This window comes from Meleagris gallopavo, chromosome 12, assembly GCF_000146605.3.
Source record: "Meleagris gallopavo isolate NT-WF06-2002-E0010 breed Aviagen turkey brand Nicholas breeding stock chromosome 12, Turkey_5.1, whole genome shotgun sequence".
NCBI lineage: Eukaryota > Metazoa > Chordata > Aves > Galliformes > Phasianidae > Meleagris > Meleagris gallopavo.
The window spans coordinates 10252237-10267279 of NC_015022.2; the positions used below are offsets into that span (position 1 = coordinate 10252237).

The 15043-nt window shown below is 40.3% G+C and overlaps 1 protein-coding gene and 2 long non-coding RNA genes across 4 annotated transcripts in view; 1 reads left to right on the forward strand and 2 right to left on the reverse strand.

Moving 5' to 3' along the window:
* Positions 1 to 15043, forward strand: part of PDE8A (phosphodiesterase 8A) — a 134633-nt gene that overhangs the window by 102505 nt on the left and 17085 nt on the right. For both annotated transcript variants that reach the window (XM_010717448.3, XM_019619469.2), the window contains exons 4-14: positions 551 to 607; positions 2799 to 2856; positions 3997 to 4085; positions 4313 to 4391; positions 5513 to 5650; positions 10718 to 10806; positions 11717 to 11768; positions 11869 to 11911; positions 12836 to 12913; positions 14174 to 14244; positions 14831 to 14995. In XM_010717448.3, the coding sequence (XP_010715750.1) occupies positions 551 to 607; positions 2799 to 2856; positions 3997 to 4085; positions 4313 to 4391; positions 5513 to 5650; positions 10718 to 10806; positions 11717 to 11768; positions 11869 to 11911; positions 12836 to 12913; positions 14174 to 14244; positions 14831 to 14995 (919 nt within the window). The remainder of the gene's footprint in view (positions 1 to 550; positions 608 to 2798; positions 2857 to 3996; positions 4086 to 4312; positions 4392 to 5512; positions 5651 to 10717; positions 10807 to 11716; positions 11769 to 11868; positions 11912 to 12835; positions 12914 to 14173; positions 14245 to 14830; positions 14996 to 15043) is intronic.
* Positions 11072 to 11879, reverse strand: LOC109369624. Its single transcript, XR_002118929.1, has 2 exons — positions 11795 to 11879; positions 11072 to 11218 (listed from the first exon to the last, which is right to left on the reverse strand). It is a non-coding gene; the product is annotated as an uncharacterized LOC109369624 (long non-coding RNA).
* Positions 11869 to 14167, reverse strand: LOC109369623. Its single transcript, XR_002118928.1, has 3 exons — positions 14006 to 14167; positions 13034 to 13168; positions 11869 to 11952 (listed from the first exon to the last, which is right to left on the reverse strand). It is a non-coding gene; the product is annotated as an uncharacterized LOC109369623 (long non-coding RNA).

Sequence of the window (15043 nt, forward strand, 5' to 3'; positions counted from 1 at the left end):
TGACAAAAGTCCATTTTCATCAATGTTATCTCAGTGCTGTGGCATTTTTGGTTGTTTGCTAGGACAGTTGAAGCTTGACCTGGCGTGGAGCTACAGTGTGCAAATGTGTTGCCATACTGGAATGCTTTCTCAAATACCTGGCTCCACATTTGTGAGATAGAAGCACTGCTCATTTTTACTTTCATCCCCCTGTACAGTGAAATGCTCCTTAAATTTGTGAGGCCAAATTCTTGAAACTAGCCCTTTTCTACTAATGCATTCATGCCGTTTCAGAAGGTTGACTTTTTGCTGTTCCCCTCGACAGCATTTGAGGTTTCAGTTAACGTACTTTGTATGTCCTTTTTTTGACATGGAATTTCAGGCACTGCTGCCTTTATTCTCTTTTCTCAGTAATCCTGCAGGCTTCAGATCTAACTTTTTTTGCTATTGTTAAATCAAAGCATGCAATAGAGGCATGTTAAAAAAAATACTGTATGAAAATTCTGTACGGTCACAGTTTCTGAAATGCAAACTTTAAAAAATGTTAAATGTTCTTTCTTTTTATTTAAAGGTCTATCAGAACAACGAAACCCTCAGAAAATACAGTCATTATTGGTGTAGTACGAAGGTAAATACATCTTTACTTATAAATTTCATCCACAAAGTGTAAATCTTAACACTGTAAATGTAAATCCTACAGTGAAAAAAAAAGCTTGAATTAGAAATTCTTGTGAAGTTTATCACTTTATGTTATTATATCATGTAGAGTTTTCACCATTGTTGGCCACAGGATTTATGATTTCTACTTTTTACTGAAGAGGCTTGACTCAACCTCTGCACCCTCATGTGCAGAACTGTGGAACTGCCTCATAGGTTGTGTTTGGATATTAATAAGTATAACACACTGAACTCTCGATCTGTCTTTCAATCTGAATAATCACAGCACAAAGAGGAGATCTGTAGAGTTATGAAAAAACTATAGAACAGTTTGAGCAGTGAGAAACAGCATCTGAGCATAGAAATTCTGAAAATAACATAGACTGTTAAGACATCTCAGTATAGCAGTGCACGTTTTTTCCTCCTCCTCCCTTTTGAACACACTTCTTATATATCATAAAGAACGTAGAAGTAACAAAAATGCAATATATTTAACTGGAAATGGATTTGAGTTAATTTTCTCTGAGTGCAATTTGAGACTGGCCATTTCTCAGAAAACATTTATTCCGGAAGCCAAATCTGAGGGGTTGAAATTTTCCATTAACGATCCTGCTTTCCACCACCATCTCTAGCAAACAACAGATCCTCATTAAGCATTTCAGAGGATTCCGTTCTGAATGTAGTCTGTATTATTTTTATGTTGGGAAGTCTTATGACTATGGGAACCATTGCTTCTACAATCAGAATCATCTCTTGTAATATCAAAGAAATGAGAAGGAGCAGGGGAGAAACAGTGAACTAACTCAAGAGCTTCTTTATGTATATGAGAGAGAAAGGCCTCTGTGGTTCTGTGGGCCAGCAAGTCCTTTTTAAAAGCTAGGAGAAATTGGAAGCTGGGCCTGCTGACTCATAATTAGGAAGTTACTCAAAAAGGAAAAAAAACCTTGCAATTGATTTTGTCTTTTCAAAATGTTCATATTGTGTGTTGGGACAAGGTAATAGCTCCCTAGAGTGACAAGTTTGAGATCTCAAACTTTTCAGATGTCTATTACCCCTGTTAGGGAAACTTCAAAAGTAAGCCTGTCTCTCAACCAGTTGGTTGTTTCAAATTCCTGTGTGCTAACACATGCCTTCTGTAGTCACTATTCAGGATTTCACAGAGTGAGAACTTTCACACATTTCCTTTCTTGCAAGAAGCGTATTTGTGAAGAAGCCTGACATTTAGCCAATAGCATATGGAAGGGCTTCTCTCTGAGGATTGCCATCCTTCAGTTTCCTGCAGTTCAGTTTGTTGAGGTTGTTTTTTCCTGCAGTATTCCTGATGTCTTTCTTTGTACTTTTGGGAGGCAGCATTGCGAGATAGCTGGCATGAGGAATGGAGATATTTTCTGCCCTTGTCTCCCTGCTTACTCTTGATGGACATCATTCTCTTTGTGCTTAAGAAACAAGTACATGGAAAACAAAAACAAGAGATGCCATAGGATCCAAAATTTCAGACATAAAGAAAAGCTATTGTGCCATCTGCTAGACATGACCAGCTTCCATCTGCTTGTTTACAGAAATCTAACATAATGACCTTTCTTCCAGATTCCATTCATACATCACATATGTTGGAGTGTCTTTTAACAGTTGATATAGTCAAGATTTTCAGAATGATTCAGATATCTCATTTTAGGAGTATGTCATTCTGAAGTGACCTGCTAGCAGGTGCTGGGTTGTCAACACTGGAAAATCCATCATCATTCAGCCACCTTAAGTTGTCCATTAAGGTTTGGTAAATACATATAACAAAACATTCCTTAAAACTTTGCTCATGTAGACCTTCAGGTGCATCTTTGGATAGGGACAACATAAATAACAGGGACCTGGTACCAAAAAAGGATCCATGCAACAGTCTAGCTAATTAAATTGTTTGAAGCATTACTTGTTTGTGATGCAGGAAGTTCATTATGTACAAATAGGAAAACATATTGGCTTATCTGTTCCAAAGATATGAGTTTGTCATAGACAAAAAAATGTTTTATTCATAGATCCTGTTAGGATCTAGATATATGAGCCTGTCATGTGATATCTGGTGTACAGGTACTGGTATGTCAATGGCTTGTGAAATTGGGTTTCAATTGATTACAAAAACAACATCTGCCTTTATCCTTCTTTTAAAGGCATGCTGATCGTGAAGAGTCATCGATATTGCCCCTGATCTCTGCTGGCTTCACAAGGGTATGTTTGTTTTATAATCTACTAGTCAGCTCTGACATTCCAAAACTGTCACTGGCTGTGTCAGTAATCCCACCTGTAAGTCTTGTTTGTGCTGCTCATTCTTACATAGTTCCTCATTCAAAAGTACAGTGCACTGGAAGAGCTAAAATAATGCTGACTAAGTAGGCATGCAGTCTCAGGAATGCCAAAAGTGGTATTGAGACATTTCTTCAATATAAATTTATTTCACAACAAGTGTACAATGCTCTGATTTAAAGGTTGACATTGGCAAAATTGACTAATTACTGTAGCAGAGCCAAAGAGTGGCTTCAGTGAACAACAGAGCATGCTGTGGGAGATCTTCTCTATCAAATGCCAATTCACTTCTGTAAACACGTTTCAGACACTGTCAAGTACCATTATCTTTTGTTTAGAAAGATCTGAAAAGTATCACGTTGAATCTGTTCCTTGGCAACTATTGCAATTAAGCAGGAAAGGTGCTTATTAGCCTGTCAGTTGAGTGGATTCCTGATTGCGTTTAGCTGACAATGGAACAAAAATGTGCACGATTTCACCATTGTAATTCAGAGTATATTCGTTGCATGCTCACCAGATTTTTTGCCATCGCATCGCAATCCATTTTCTTATTTATAGCAGAGTCCTAATACAGGAAATGCTAAAGCCTGAAAATAACTGCACTTGTATGCACAGAGTCATTCCAGTGGGCGCATCAGTAATCTGACACAGGTTCTGAATTATTTATAGATGAGAGCCTTGGAGATTGGACTAATGGCAAAGCACAGAAAGCTTTGTTTAGCAGCCTTGATGTGGTGGCTTATCTTTGATAATCCCCACTGCCCACAACTATCAACATCTATGGTGGTTTATCATGAGCAAAGATATAACACTGAGGCTTGTACTTGATTAAAATGAGAAGTTTCAAAAAAAGACATCAGAGAAGATACTCAGGTCATTGCTATCAGAGCCTAGAATTTTTCTAGCTCCAAAAAATAACCTTATCAAGTTGCTTACATTGCAACATGTTTATTTTATGCATATCTGAGCCTTTTTTGTTCTCCATTGGGCAAAAGAAAGCTGAGCTTCATACCCTTGAGTACAGAAATGTGTACTAATTAAGTATTTCTAATGTTTTATTTGCAGAGATATGTAGAAAATTCCAATATCATGGCCTGTTACAATGAGTTAATTCAGCTGGAATTTGGAGAGGTGCGGGCACAATTCAAACTAAGGTAATTTTAGCAAAAACATCATCAGCAAAATTTGCCATTTCAGCCATATCCTTAAAAGAGTATCCATTTTCCTGTACTGCAGTTAATTATAGAATGTCAGTTAGCTAAAGAAAATATGTTAATCCTTAAAGTACAACTTTGTTCAGTATGGAATTACAATAGTTTATTAGCATTGCAGTAAGAATTATGTGGATCAAAGCTAATCAGATGTCATTTTTCGTCTCCAGGGCTTGTAATTCATTATTCACAGCATTAGAGAAAAGTCAAGAAGCCATTGAGATCACAAGTGAAGACCATGTAATACAGGTTTGTTCCAGTTATTTTTATAAGAACAGAAAATTGCTCTGCAGGCTGTGTTTTATTTCATTCATGATTACATTTACTTTTTTTTTTATGATACAAGAGTCTAACCTAACTTAATGGTTCTGATAAGGCTGAAGTGAGTTTCACTGTAGAGTAGAATTTTCTCCGTTTGAAATATCTTACGTAAGTCAATTTTGAGGGAGACTGTTGTTTCTGAAAAAAAAAAAAAGAACTTCCTGTTTTGCTTTTCTTTTTCTTTATTTTTTTATGTCACAAATGAAAACAGCTGTTGGCTTGTACCCTTTTTTTTTTTCTTCTAAAAATACTGGATGTTAATTGTACTCTAGAAATTAAACCAAATTGGTGCTCTATTTACAAAAAAGTACAACACTGTTTTTTTTTTTTAATAAAACTGATAGTATTTGTCGAATCAGGATTTTTGAGTGAACATTTTTGAATGTAATCATCTCTTAAGAATGTGCTTAAAAGCGGAAGAGAAATTGTGCTTAGGTTTGCATTCATGAAAAACATCATCTTTATAAGGGAGTTAGTTCCATCCATGACTGTGAAGGCTGCGAGGAGTGATTTTATTATCAGTACAGAGGTTGAGTATAAGCCTCTGGGAGTTATAATGTGCATATAAATTGTACCCTTTTGACCCAGATCTTGACAATGGCAATTTCATTGAAGAACGTGCTTTCTACATCCCTTTCCCAAAAAGAACAGAGCCTGTCCTGGAGCTGCTTGGAAATACACTTTTTCAGGCTGAATTTTGTTACTCTGTGGACAGACCCAGAATACAGTGGAACCAAGAGGAGGGAGTCCTGCAGCTCCAACAGGCAGGGCTTTCTTCCTTTATAGGCCAGGGGAGCAATGTTAGGAGCAGGGAGCATCCAGATGTGCCCTTTCCATATCTATCACATGGAAACACTGCAAAGTGTGAGGCATTCATATTCTGTTATTATGGGAAAAAAAGCATTGATACCTTTTTCAGGAGCAATGCATACAGAGATTTATTCCAGGCTGGGGGAGAGGTTCCATTTGCTAGATTTAGCAAATGGATAAAAAGTGATCTGATGTGCTCTTAGTACTGTTGAACGTTTTTGTTTGTTTTTATTTTACAGTACGTCAATCCTGCATTTGAAACAGTGATGGGCTATCAAATAGGTGAATTAATAGGAAAGGAACTAACAGAAGTGCCTATAAATGAAAAAAAAGCTGATTTCCTAGATACTATTAATTCCTGCATAAAGATAGGAAAGGTAAGTAATGCCATTGTACTGCTTCTCATTTTCTATTTGTGAACTTTATTGTTGTCCAGAGATGGCACGTGATATATGTGCAGCCTCACAGCCATAGAGCACTTGCACTTTATTACTTTAACAATATAAGGAAGTAAAAAATACTCATTTTTAAAGGCTTCTTCCTCTTTAGTTGTTTGGAAGAGCTGCACATTTTATGAAAATTATTGACTTGGTGTATTTATTTGATGGTACAAGAGGGAATGCTTTTAAAGAAAAGGAGGAAGGATCTAAATTAGATGTTAGGGGGAAGTTTTTCACAGAGAGGATGGTGAGGTGCTGGAACAGGCTGCCCAGAGAGACTATGGATGTCCCATCCCCAGAAGTGTTCAAGACCAGGATGGATGGGGCCCTGGACAATCTGATCTAGTACTTGATCTAGGGGCTGGCACCCTGCCTTTGGCACTGGGGTTTGGAACTGATGATCTTAGAGGTCCCTTCCTACCCAAGCCATTCTATGATTCCAGGATTGTTTATAATATATGCTGTATATAGCAAAAAGTGTAGACATATCAAAGAAAACTAGAATGAAAGCACATTATCCAGAAGGGTATAAATGAGAAAAGAATAACGTGGAAGTATTTTAATTTGAAATGTGGAAGTTGATCTGCAACTTGAGAATGTAAAAATATCAGAAAAGACATCTTCAGTATCACTTGAGAATGATAAGGCAGTGTCAGCTGCTGGCTGCCAATATCCTTTATCCTCTAATAGCATGGGAGCTGATTCCTGCTAGAAATGTTTGTCACACCCAGAAAGTGCAGAGAAATCCAAGGGGGGTCTCTAGGCAGAGGCATTGCTTCTTGCCAGGTATCTCCACAACGTTCCTTTGGGACTGTTGTGGCTGCAGCGTGAGGACCATCAAGGAGCTTTCATCTGTGTTTTGGCAGTGAGCTGTAAGTGCTTCTGGTGTCATTGCATGTGCCATCGTACCCGGCAGGAGGAAAATCACGGAGGTAACAGAAAGGGATTTGGGAATTGGTGTTTGTAGATATGTCATTGTCTGTGCTCCAACCTGAGTCTGGGTTGCTTATGAGGTCGTGCTGGCTGCCTGCTGGAAGCACTGTGTTACTGACTGTGTGTGGGGAGATGGCAAAATGAAGCACGGTGCTCTGAGTAAGCAGGCAATGATGCAAAAGCACTGATGCAAAGTTGCAGTGAGTCCCACTGTGTAAATCAAGATGCTAACACAAGCATTCCTTAAGAAACCTGCACTCTGGATACAGATTGCACGTGCATTTCAACAAGAACGTGTCACTCATTTCTGTGTGTGTTGGTCTTTTCAAAGAGATCCAAGCAACAGACCTTGCTAGGGATCATGGTGCCTTGCACCTCTGTTGCCTGACCCAAAGTGTTTCAGTAAATGTGTGTAATACAAAACTGATTTTAGAAGGGAGTATTTATACTATATTATATTAAGTTATAATTCAGATATGTTAGACATGTCAGGCTTTAAAACCACAGCATCAATTCTCAAGATATGAAGTGATCAAAGGTTTAATAATTTAGTGTGCTGATAAAAATGTCTTTAATAATGGAAACGTGTTTCACTCCATGAATGATAAAAATCTAACCCTAATCCATCTATTTCTTTGCAACATATTTCACTCCTGGCTCTAGGACTTTCCAACCGTGGTGACTAATGAAATACTGCTTATTCAAACCTGTCTGTCTGGAACAGCTTAAACTGTTTCAAGTGGATATGTCCTGTTTGCAAGGTTTTTGTACTTCCCTTTGCAACGTTTTATAGTATGCAATCCCTGTAGCCCCACTTTTATGCATTTCTAGAAAAATAAATTACAAATGAAGTTATTACAGGAAGTATTTGCAAGTAGAATTTGACTGTGTGGTGCAACCTTTGAAATACTCCATCCCTCTGAAGGTGCTTTAGATTGAATTGAGTTGTGTCAGGGTGCTACAGCACTTTCAGAGGTGCCTGACTTCTATCTGGGTCACTCTGATTTGGTCCGTTGCTCTGAGGCTCGCAATTACTTTATATCCTAATTTAAAAATCTGCTTCCCATTATAATAAACTATATATTGGTTACTGTAGGCTATAGCATGCCAAAAAAGCCAGCTGTGTTCTGTGATACTCTTCTTTTAAAAGGTTTAGTTCTTCTGCTTTGAATAAACACGGTACTCTAACAAAAACAATAGAAAGTAAGATTTGGCGATCGTTAGAAGAGCTGAGCTGTGGAAAAATTGCATCTTGTCTTTAAATGGAACCTCGGAAGATGAACCCAGCATTTCCCTTCTTGTGCCAGCAGACTTCACGCTGTGAGCAAGTCCCATATATCCAAACAAGAACTGATAGGCATCACCCTCAGAGATGGTGAATAGCGATGGCTGGGTCAGGATGGTGCTCTCATTTCTTGTTACTGCAGCTGCCCGTCATCTGCAAGAAGCTCACCTTACTGGGACGTCAGGCCTGTCCAGACCTGAGTTACAAAACAAGTTGTGCTTTTTCAGTGTTTTGTGATTCAGATTACATTTATTAAGGTGAAATGTATAATTCTACTTCTGACAGCATTGCTTGCTTTCCCTGAGCTCTGCACATCGACACAAGGCTGTTTACCTTAGTTTCACTTGTCCTGAAGTGAGATAAGGGCTGTCAATACGTCAGACCAGACGTGCGATTCTCTCCGCCCTGGTGGTGGGTGTGGGCTGTCTTTGCACCAGGCTGTGCCGTGATGGGCAGGACAGCTGTGTGTGATTGGTTCTGTGGCACATTGTGCTTATTTTTGCTCTATTTCTAGAAGGAGCTGTCTGGTTGAGAAGCACCAGATTTACAGGGCAGGCGGAATGATTCCTTGTAGTGCTTGAATGAATGGTTTCAGAGGATAGATGCATACCAGAGCCTTCTGAATGAAGTCTTAAATCGCAGCATTGATTCCTACCGCACTCTATTAAGGGTAAAGCCATTATCTTTGTCCTGTGCATGGCTCTTACTCTGCGTTCGAAGCCAGCCTGATGGGTGGTACAGAAGTGACCGATGGCGGTGTTTGTGCTGCTGCAACACGTCCATAATGATGGGCTGATGGACAGCACGCCTTGGGAAGCAGCTCTTCTCTGCTGGACTGCCACCAGGCTCTGCAAGACCATATGCTGTTCTGAGATATGTTTAAGTAACATCTCTGTGAGAACTTAACAGAGCAGCAGGACCTTGGCTTGGACCTTTTATTTTTTCAGAATTCTGCTGGCCTTTTTCTTCTCGCATTTCCCACCACAGTGTCACAGGCTGTAGATGTTCACAAGTTGAAAAATCTTTCTGTTGATGAGGGGGAGCACATCAGTGAATAACCAAACCTGTCCTGAAAAGCACACGCTTGCAATGCGATAATTATCCAATCTGTGCCTTCTGCCTTCCTCCTTTTGTGCATACTCCATCTTTATTACCTGAGTTAGGAATTGATTGCTCATCTCTGCCTCATCCTGGTTGTCAAGAAAATATTGATATGCATACTTCTAATTATGAGATCATTGAATTTTGTGAGGTTGGCTTATCTTCATTTGTATTCCTCATGCAGCTCATGCAGAGATGTTATGTCTGCTTCCTAATTTGTTATTCACAGAGCTTTTCTCTGGCAGATTTTTGGAAGAGCTGTTGGTATTCTCTGCTGTGCAGCCTGTTGCCCTGCAGCTCTGTGTTTGTTGGTTTCATTAGCATAAATGCAAAACTCCTCTGTCCGTGCCCGTGCTCTGGCCTGCTCTGCTGTGAGGTCTGTCAGTCCAGTGTAAGGCAATAGGTTCTGGGTGTCTCGGGAAGGCATTTCATGTGCATTTGTAGGATGTGAGCAAAGGTCTGTTGAGCTAAGCTGATGGACAGCAGTTGACACGGGTAGTTTGCATTGTTAATAAGTGAGATGGATTGCATTAATTATTAATCATTTGGTAGTTATTAGCTGCCCGGATCAAAATCTGATGCTTTTTTAAGAAAAAAAGAAAAAAACACCAAAAAAAACCATCAGTAACAATTACTCTAGAGATGGATACATGTAGGCAAGGCTGCAAACCTTGCCTGCTGCCATGTTCCTGCAGGCAGTGCTGGTGGAGGGACCTTGGGCTGTTGGGGAGCCTGCTGGCTCTGCTACCACTCAGTAAAAGAAGTCACAGAACAATATTACACTCATAAGCATGTCTGAAACAAGGGGGGGAGGGTCATTTGCTAAGTCTCATTTGAGAGAGAGGATGAGGCTTTGGAATAATTTACACTCCACACTGGAAAGAAACGTCTCATTTCTAGAGGAGAAAAATGACTTCTCTCTGCAAATTGAAAATTTCCTTTCTGCCTTCTCTTTTTGTTCCATTTGTAAGCTTTATTAAAAAAAAATAATACAGTGATACTGGCAGCAACAATCTGATACTGCAAAAATTGTCTGCTTCAGTGTTATCCTGAGACTGGCGTGCTTTTAGAGGGGAGGTCAGCAGGTGGAAGGCAGAATCCAGGAGATGTTCTAAGCTCTTTTGCTCAAAAAATCCAGGATAAATCTCTGAAAGACTTTGAGGCTGAATAGGTAGCACGGAAAGTAAATTCACCAGGATCCCAAGGCACTTCTAGCTACTGATACGTGATGTCCCACCACGTGTTGCATGGTGGGTGCAGGGCCTCCCCCTCACTGAACATGCAAGTGCTCCTTGGCCTCTGCAGCAGCTCTGCTGTGGGCTGTCCTCCTGCAGGGCACGTGCTGGGGCTCCAGCAGCTCCTGGTACCATCAGGAGAAGGACTGCCAAGTGCATGTGGGCCCACATTCCTTCAGAGAGGTGACACCTGAACCAACATTATCATCACATTGCTTGCTTACTGTCAAATATTCCTCTGATGTATTCTTTGCCTTTGTGACCCTTAAGAACGATCCCTTAGGTTTGTGTTGTACAAGAGTTTTCATTGAAGAAAGGTATGAAGCTATATCTTCTCGTCCTGTTTCATTGGACCCCTCTAAGTTGCCAAATGAAGGAGAATGTGTAGAACACTGTATTTGGTCTGCTGATTGCATCTTCAACTTCCTTCCACTTGAATTCCTTTTTCAGGAATGGCAAGGAATGTACTCTGCGAAAAAGAAAAATGGAGATAGCATACAACAAAATGTGAAGATATTACCTGTTGTTGGACAGGGGGGGTAAGTGTGACAGCTGGAGCTATGAGTTGGGTGTGACTGCGGGCTCACTTTGAGTTCAGTCATCTCAGCAGGCACTGGATTATCTTGTTTCTGAGTATAAAAGAGACATAGGCAAAGGAGGGAGCCTCAGACTTCTGCATTAATTCAAGGGGTAAAATCAAGTTTATATGCTGTATACAAGGAAAGTGAAATTCTCCTAATTCTTCCCAGCAAGGAGCCAGAAATCCAGGTTTGCACACTTGTGCCTCATTCTTCTAATACTCACGGAAGCACATGTGCTCCATCCTCTCTGTCTGTGTCGGGTGCTGGGAGCAACAGAACCCACCTGCGCTCTGTTCTGCTGCTCAGCTGCACTGTCCTTCTGTGCTCCCCTGCTCTTGGCTGTAGTAATTTCAAAGCCCTCCAAGGAGACCTGAATGTTAATTAAAAGCACTTGGCTGAGATACTTGTTCAGGAAGGTGTGTTGTCATGAGGGAGGGGTTGAATGCAGCTTCTTCATGCAGCTGCTTCCTAAAAAAACAAGTGTTTCAGGTTGATTTCATCCCTTGGAAGTAATTCATGCTCTCTGTATCAATGGAGTGAAAACATATTTTCAGCTTAATATGCTAGCCTTGCAAGATGAATATTTTTTAGTTATATCATACCTGACACATCCTATCATACCCCAGAAGAATCCATGAGGGGCAAGGAGAAAGAGGAAGGGAAGTTCTTTGAAAAAGACGTTTCTATTTTGTATTCGCAATCACGTGCAGCAGAACTGCTATTATTTTTTTTTCATTCCCCACTGAGCCTTCCTGTCAGAACAGGATTTGCCTTATATTCATTTGTTGCTATTACCCATTTTGTGTATCAGCACTGAATTAGAGCCTGAGGTTTGGATGGGAATTAACGCGCTGTTTTTTGCCTACAGAAAGATTAGACACTATGTGTCAATTAGTAGACTGTGCAATGACAACAATAAGGTAAGTAAAAATGATGATATGCTTACTTTGGCTTGAGCACTAAATACTGCAAAATAATGGAAAAGTTCTGACTAACTGGATTTCTCATACTGATTTGTAGGCGGAGAAGACATGTGAACGTGTTCAGGCTGAATCTCAGACAGGTATGACACATCTCTTCTGTCTTACTAAGTGGAGTATATACCTGGGGAAGGAAAGAAGGCAGTTTATTGTGAGCTGGCTGAAAATCAGAGCTGTACAGGACAGGCTGAACAGTACTGTTTAGCTAGCAATTAACTGGGAATCCAGCTCTGAAGGCAGCAAAATAAATACAAGCTCTCTCCCTGCCACGCTTCTCTTAGAAGGGGTACAAAGCAACCCACCTTTGAAAATGCAGTGTTGTGGTGTCACTGCACTGATGACATGTTTCAGTAGTGGATCCCTGTACCAAAATCAGAGAAACTGAGGATGCCATCTAGATGGCACGTTGCTGTGGCTGATCCATAGCTTGTGGCACGTGTGCTTGCTTTGCTTTTAACTGTATGGAGGAGTATTTGTTTGTGGTTGGAAATGGGGATCACCACCACTACTGCTCATCCTTATCCCACGTGTCCGCACTGCATCTCTGGCATCTGTGCCACAGGTCCCTGTTAACTGCAGTGCTGTAGGACAGGCTGTACTTGTTTGAGTCCTTAAGGGGTCTGGGATACAATGAGTGCTTTGGTAGCATGTACTGTACTTTCAGATACCAGTTCTATGTGCAGTTGTTACTTGAGTGAATTCAGATGTGTTGCACAAACTGTATTCACAACTATGCTTATACTGTGTCAAGAGAAGAACTTTTCCTTGCACACTCTATTAGATCCATTCTGAACAGACACTTTGGCATGTTCTGTCAGAGAGCATGATTAGGTTTGTGGCAGTGTAATTGGGCGAGGGCTTAAAAATGGGCCTTCATTGGCCCTTGTCTGCTGGAGCCTTCTGGTCAGTGTCACTCAGCTGCTGTCATCTTTTCTCTGAGTTTCAGTTTCTTGCACATACTTCTTTGGCAGTGCTTATGCCATTGGGTGGTGTCATTTTCTCAACAGATATTCAGACTTCCAGACACAAAGACAGGAGGAAAGGATCACTAGATGTCAGATCCACAACATCACGAGGGAGTGATGGTATGTTAAGCCAGCAGTTGTTTTTTTTTCCATATCCCTATATATTCAAATTTTTATATGAATGCATAAAATGCACATAAAAATACAGATAAGCATGAGTATATATGTGTGCATACATACCTAGACACCAATAAAATACCAAGTCATCAATCTGTGAACAACTTCATGTTTATAGAACATCTCAATTTTCATCTATTGAACTATTTGAAACCTTTTTTGAACCACTGAAGAATGCAAGGCCCGTCAACTTCTCTCCTGTGTGGATAGAAAACCTAATAAGATTGAACAGAAATACTTTCCAAGTACTCTAAACCTAACAAATTATTACAAGAAATTACATTTCTTATCTCCTCTCTTGATAAAAATATGAAGATAATTTTCTTAAGAGTTTTATTTTCTTTTCACTGTGTGGTATTGTGCTTCATCATATCCCCCCAACCTTGATAACTGAGACACACATTCAGAATTTTTGCGGATACTTGCATAGTTCTGTTAAGCACAGCCCATTGCTGTCTGGGCAGCCTACAGTAGTGAAGCGTGGAAGGAGATCTATGGCAGTGAGGATACAATCATATCTTGGTATGACAGGAGTAGCATTGATTCTTCTTCTAAAAAGGTGCTCAGCACAAAGTAACGGTGATGTGTCTGTATTTTGTAGGTAGGACAATGTAATTATCTAGAAAAATCTCATCTTGGCTTTTTCTCTACAAAACCAGAATTGCTAACTGATATAAAACATTTATTTTTCAATTTCCAATGAATAAGAGGCTAGAACCTCTACTGTTTTAATTTGGCATAGCGATCTTCACTTCAGAGGAGCTTCACTGATTTACTTCAGCGTAAAAGCTGACTCATGGCTTGTCGTGTTGAACCAGGCAGGAAAAGTATTTGTATCCTATAATACCTAATGCAGTTGTTACCTACGTGTGCCAGCCAGGTTAGACGCAAGCACAGCTCTATAATCTTTTAAGTGAGTATTCCCTTAAATATTTTAATTAGTTTAAATACAAAACCAAAGCCGTGATTTAGCCAGGCTGTTGTAGCTAATTATCTCTAATCTGGATAGCAATGGTTCAGCAAGCATCTACGCACCTGTGTGTTCCCACATTACCAGCATGTGTATGCATCCTGCATACAGGATCACTTGTGAAGGGCAGCACAGGGTAAGCCATTCCGAAAATGAACCCAGATCTCTTGGCTAAAAGCTGCTGTCATGCTGTGTTGCTGAGCTTGGTACTGATTCTGCTTTGTCACATGCAGGCAGCTCACAAAGGCGGCACTCTTCTATGGCCAGGATACATTCCATGACTATTGAAGCACCAATCACCAAGGTAATGAGCAACTGTTGCTGGTCATTGTCAGATGTGCTGTACTGGAACACCATGGCACAAGGCTCCAGCACAGCATCTGGATGGAGGAGGAAGGCAGTGCTGGCTTCCACTGCAGCTTCTTCCCTTCTTCTGCCTGTCAACAGCACGATGCTTTGAGCTGAGTTCTCACAAGGCTGCGTAGCAGGGTGCCCTCCTTGTGGCCAGCCTCAGCACAACCCTTTTTAAGGACTCTTGCCTTTGGGAAGGTGGTGACAAGAGATCCTCCTTCTTATGCTTTGTAAACTACTTCCTGGAATTGTTCAAGGATTTGTCACAAATTGACTCCTTCATAAAGTGATAGAGGCAAATGGAAGAAGCTTGGACAGAGGAAAGTAATTAAAAAGAGTGCTGTCTTCAAGGCCATGAAGTCCTAAAGCCAGTACCAAAAATCAGTGTTTTATTAACATTCCTTTCACTTTAATTCTCCCACACGTGGATTAAAGGTTCAGATCTCACGTAGTTGCTATGAGTTTTCCATAATAATTGATGAATGTCTGTTCTTTCTTAAATCGCTTTTGAATTCAAAGCATGTCTGATGTTAAACTAGGTAATAAACATCATCAATGCTGCACAAGAAAGCAGTCCAATGCCAGTTGCAGAAGCGTTAGACCGAGTTTTGGAGATATTAAGAACCACTGAACTGTACTCTCCACAACTGGGAACAAAGGATGAGGATCCACATACAAGTGACCTCGTGGGAGGGCTGATGACAGTAAGTACATGCTGCCACAAACAGCTATTGATTATTTTCTGCTGCCTG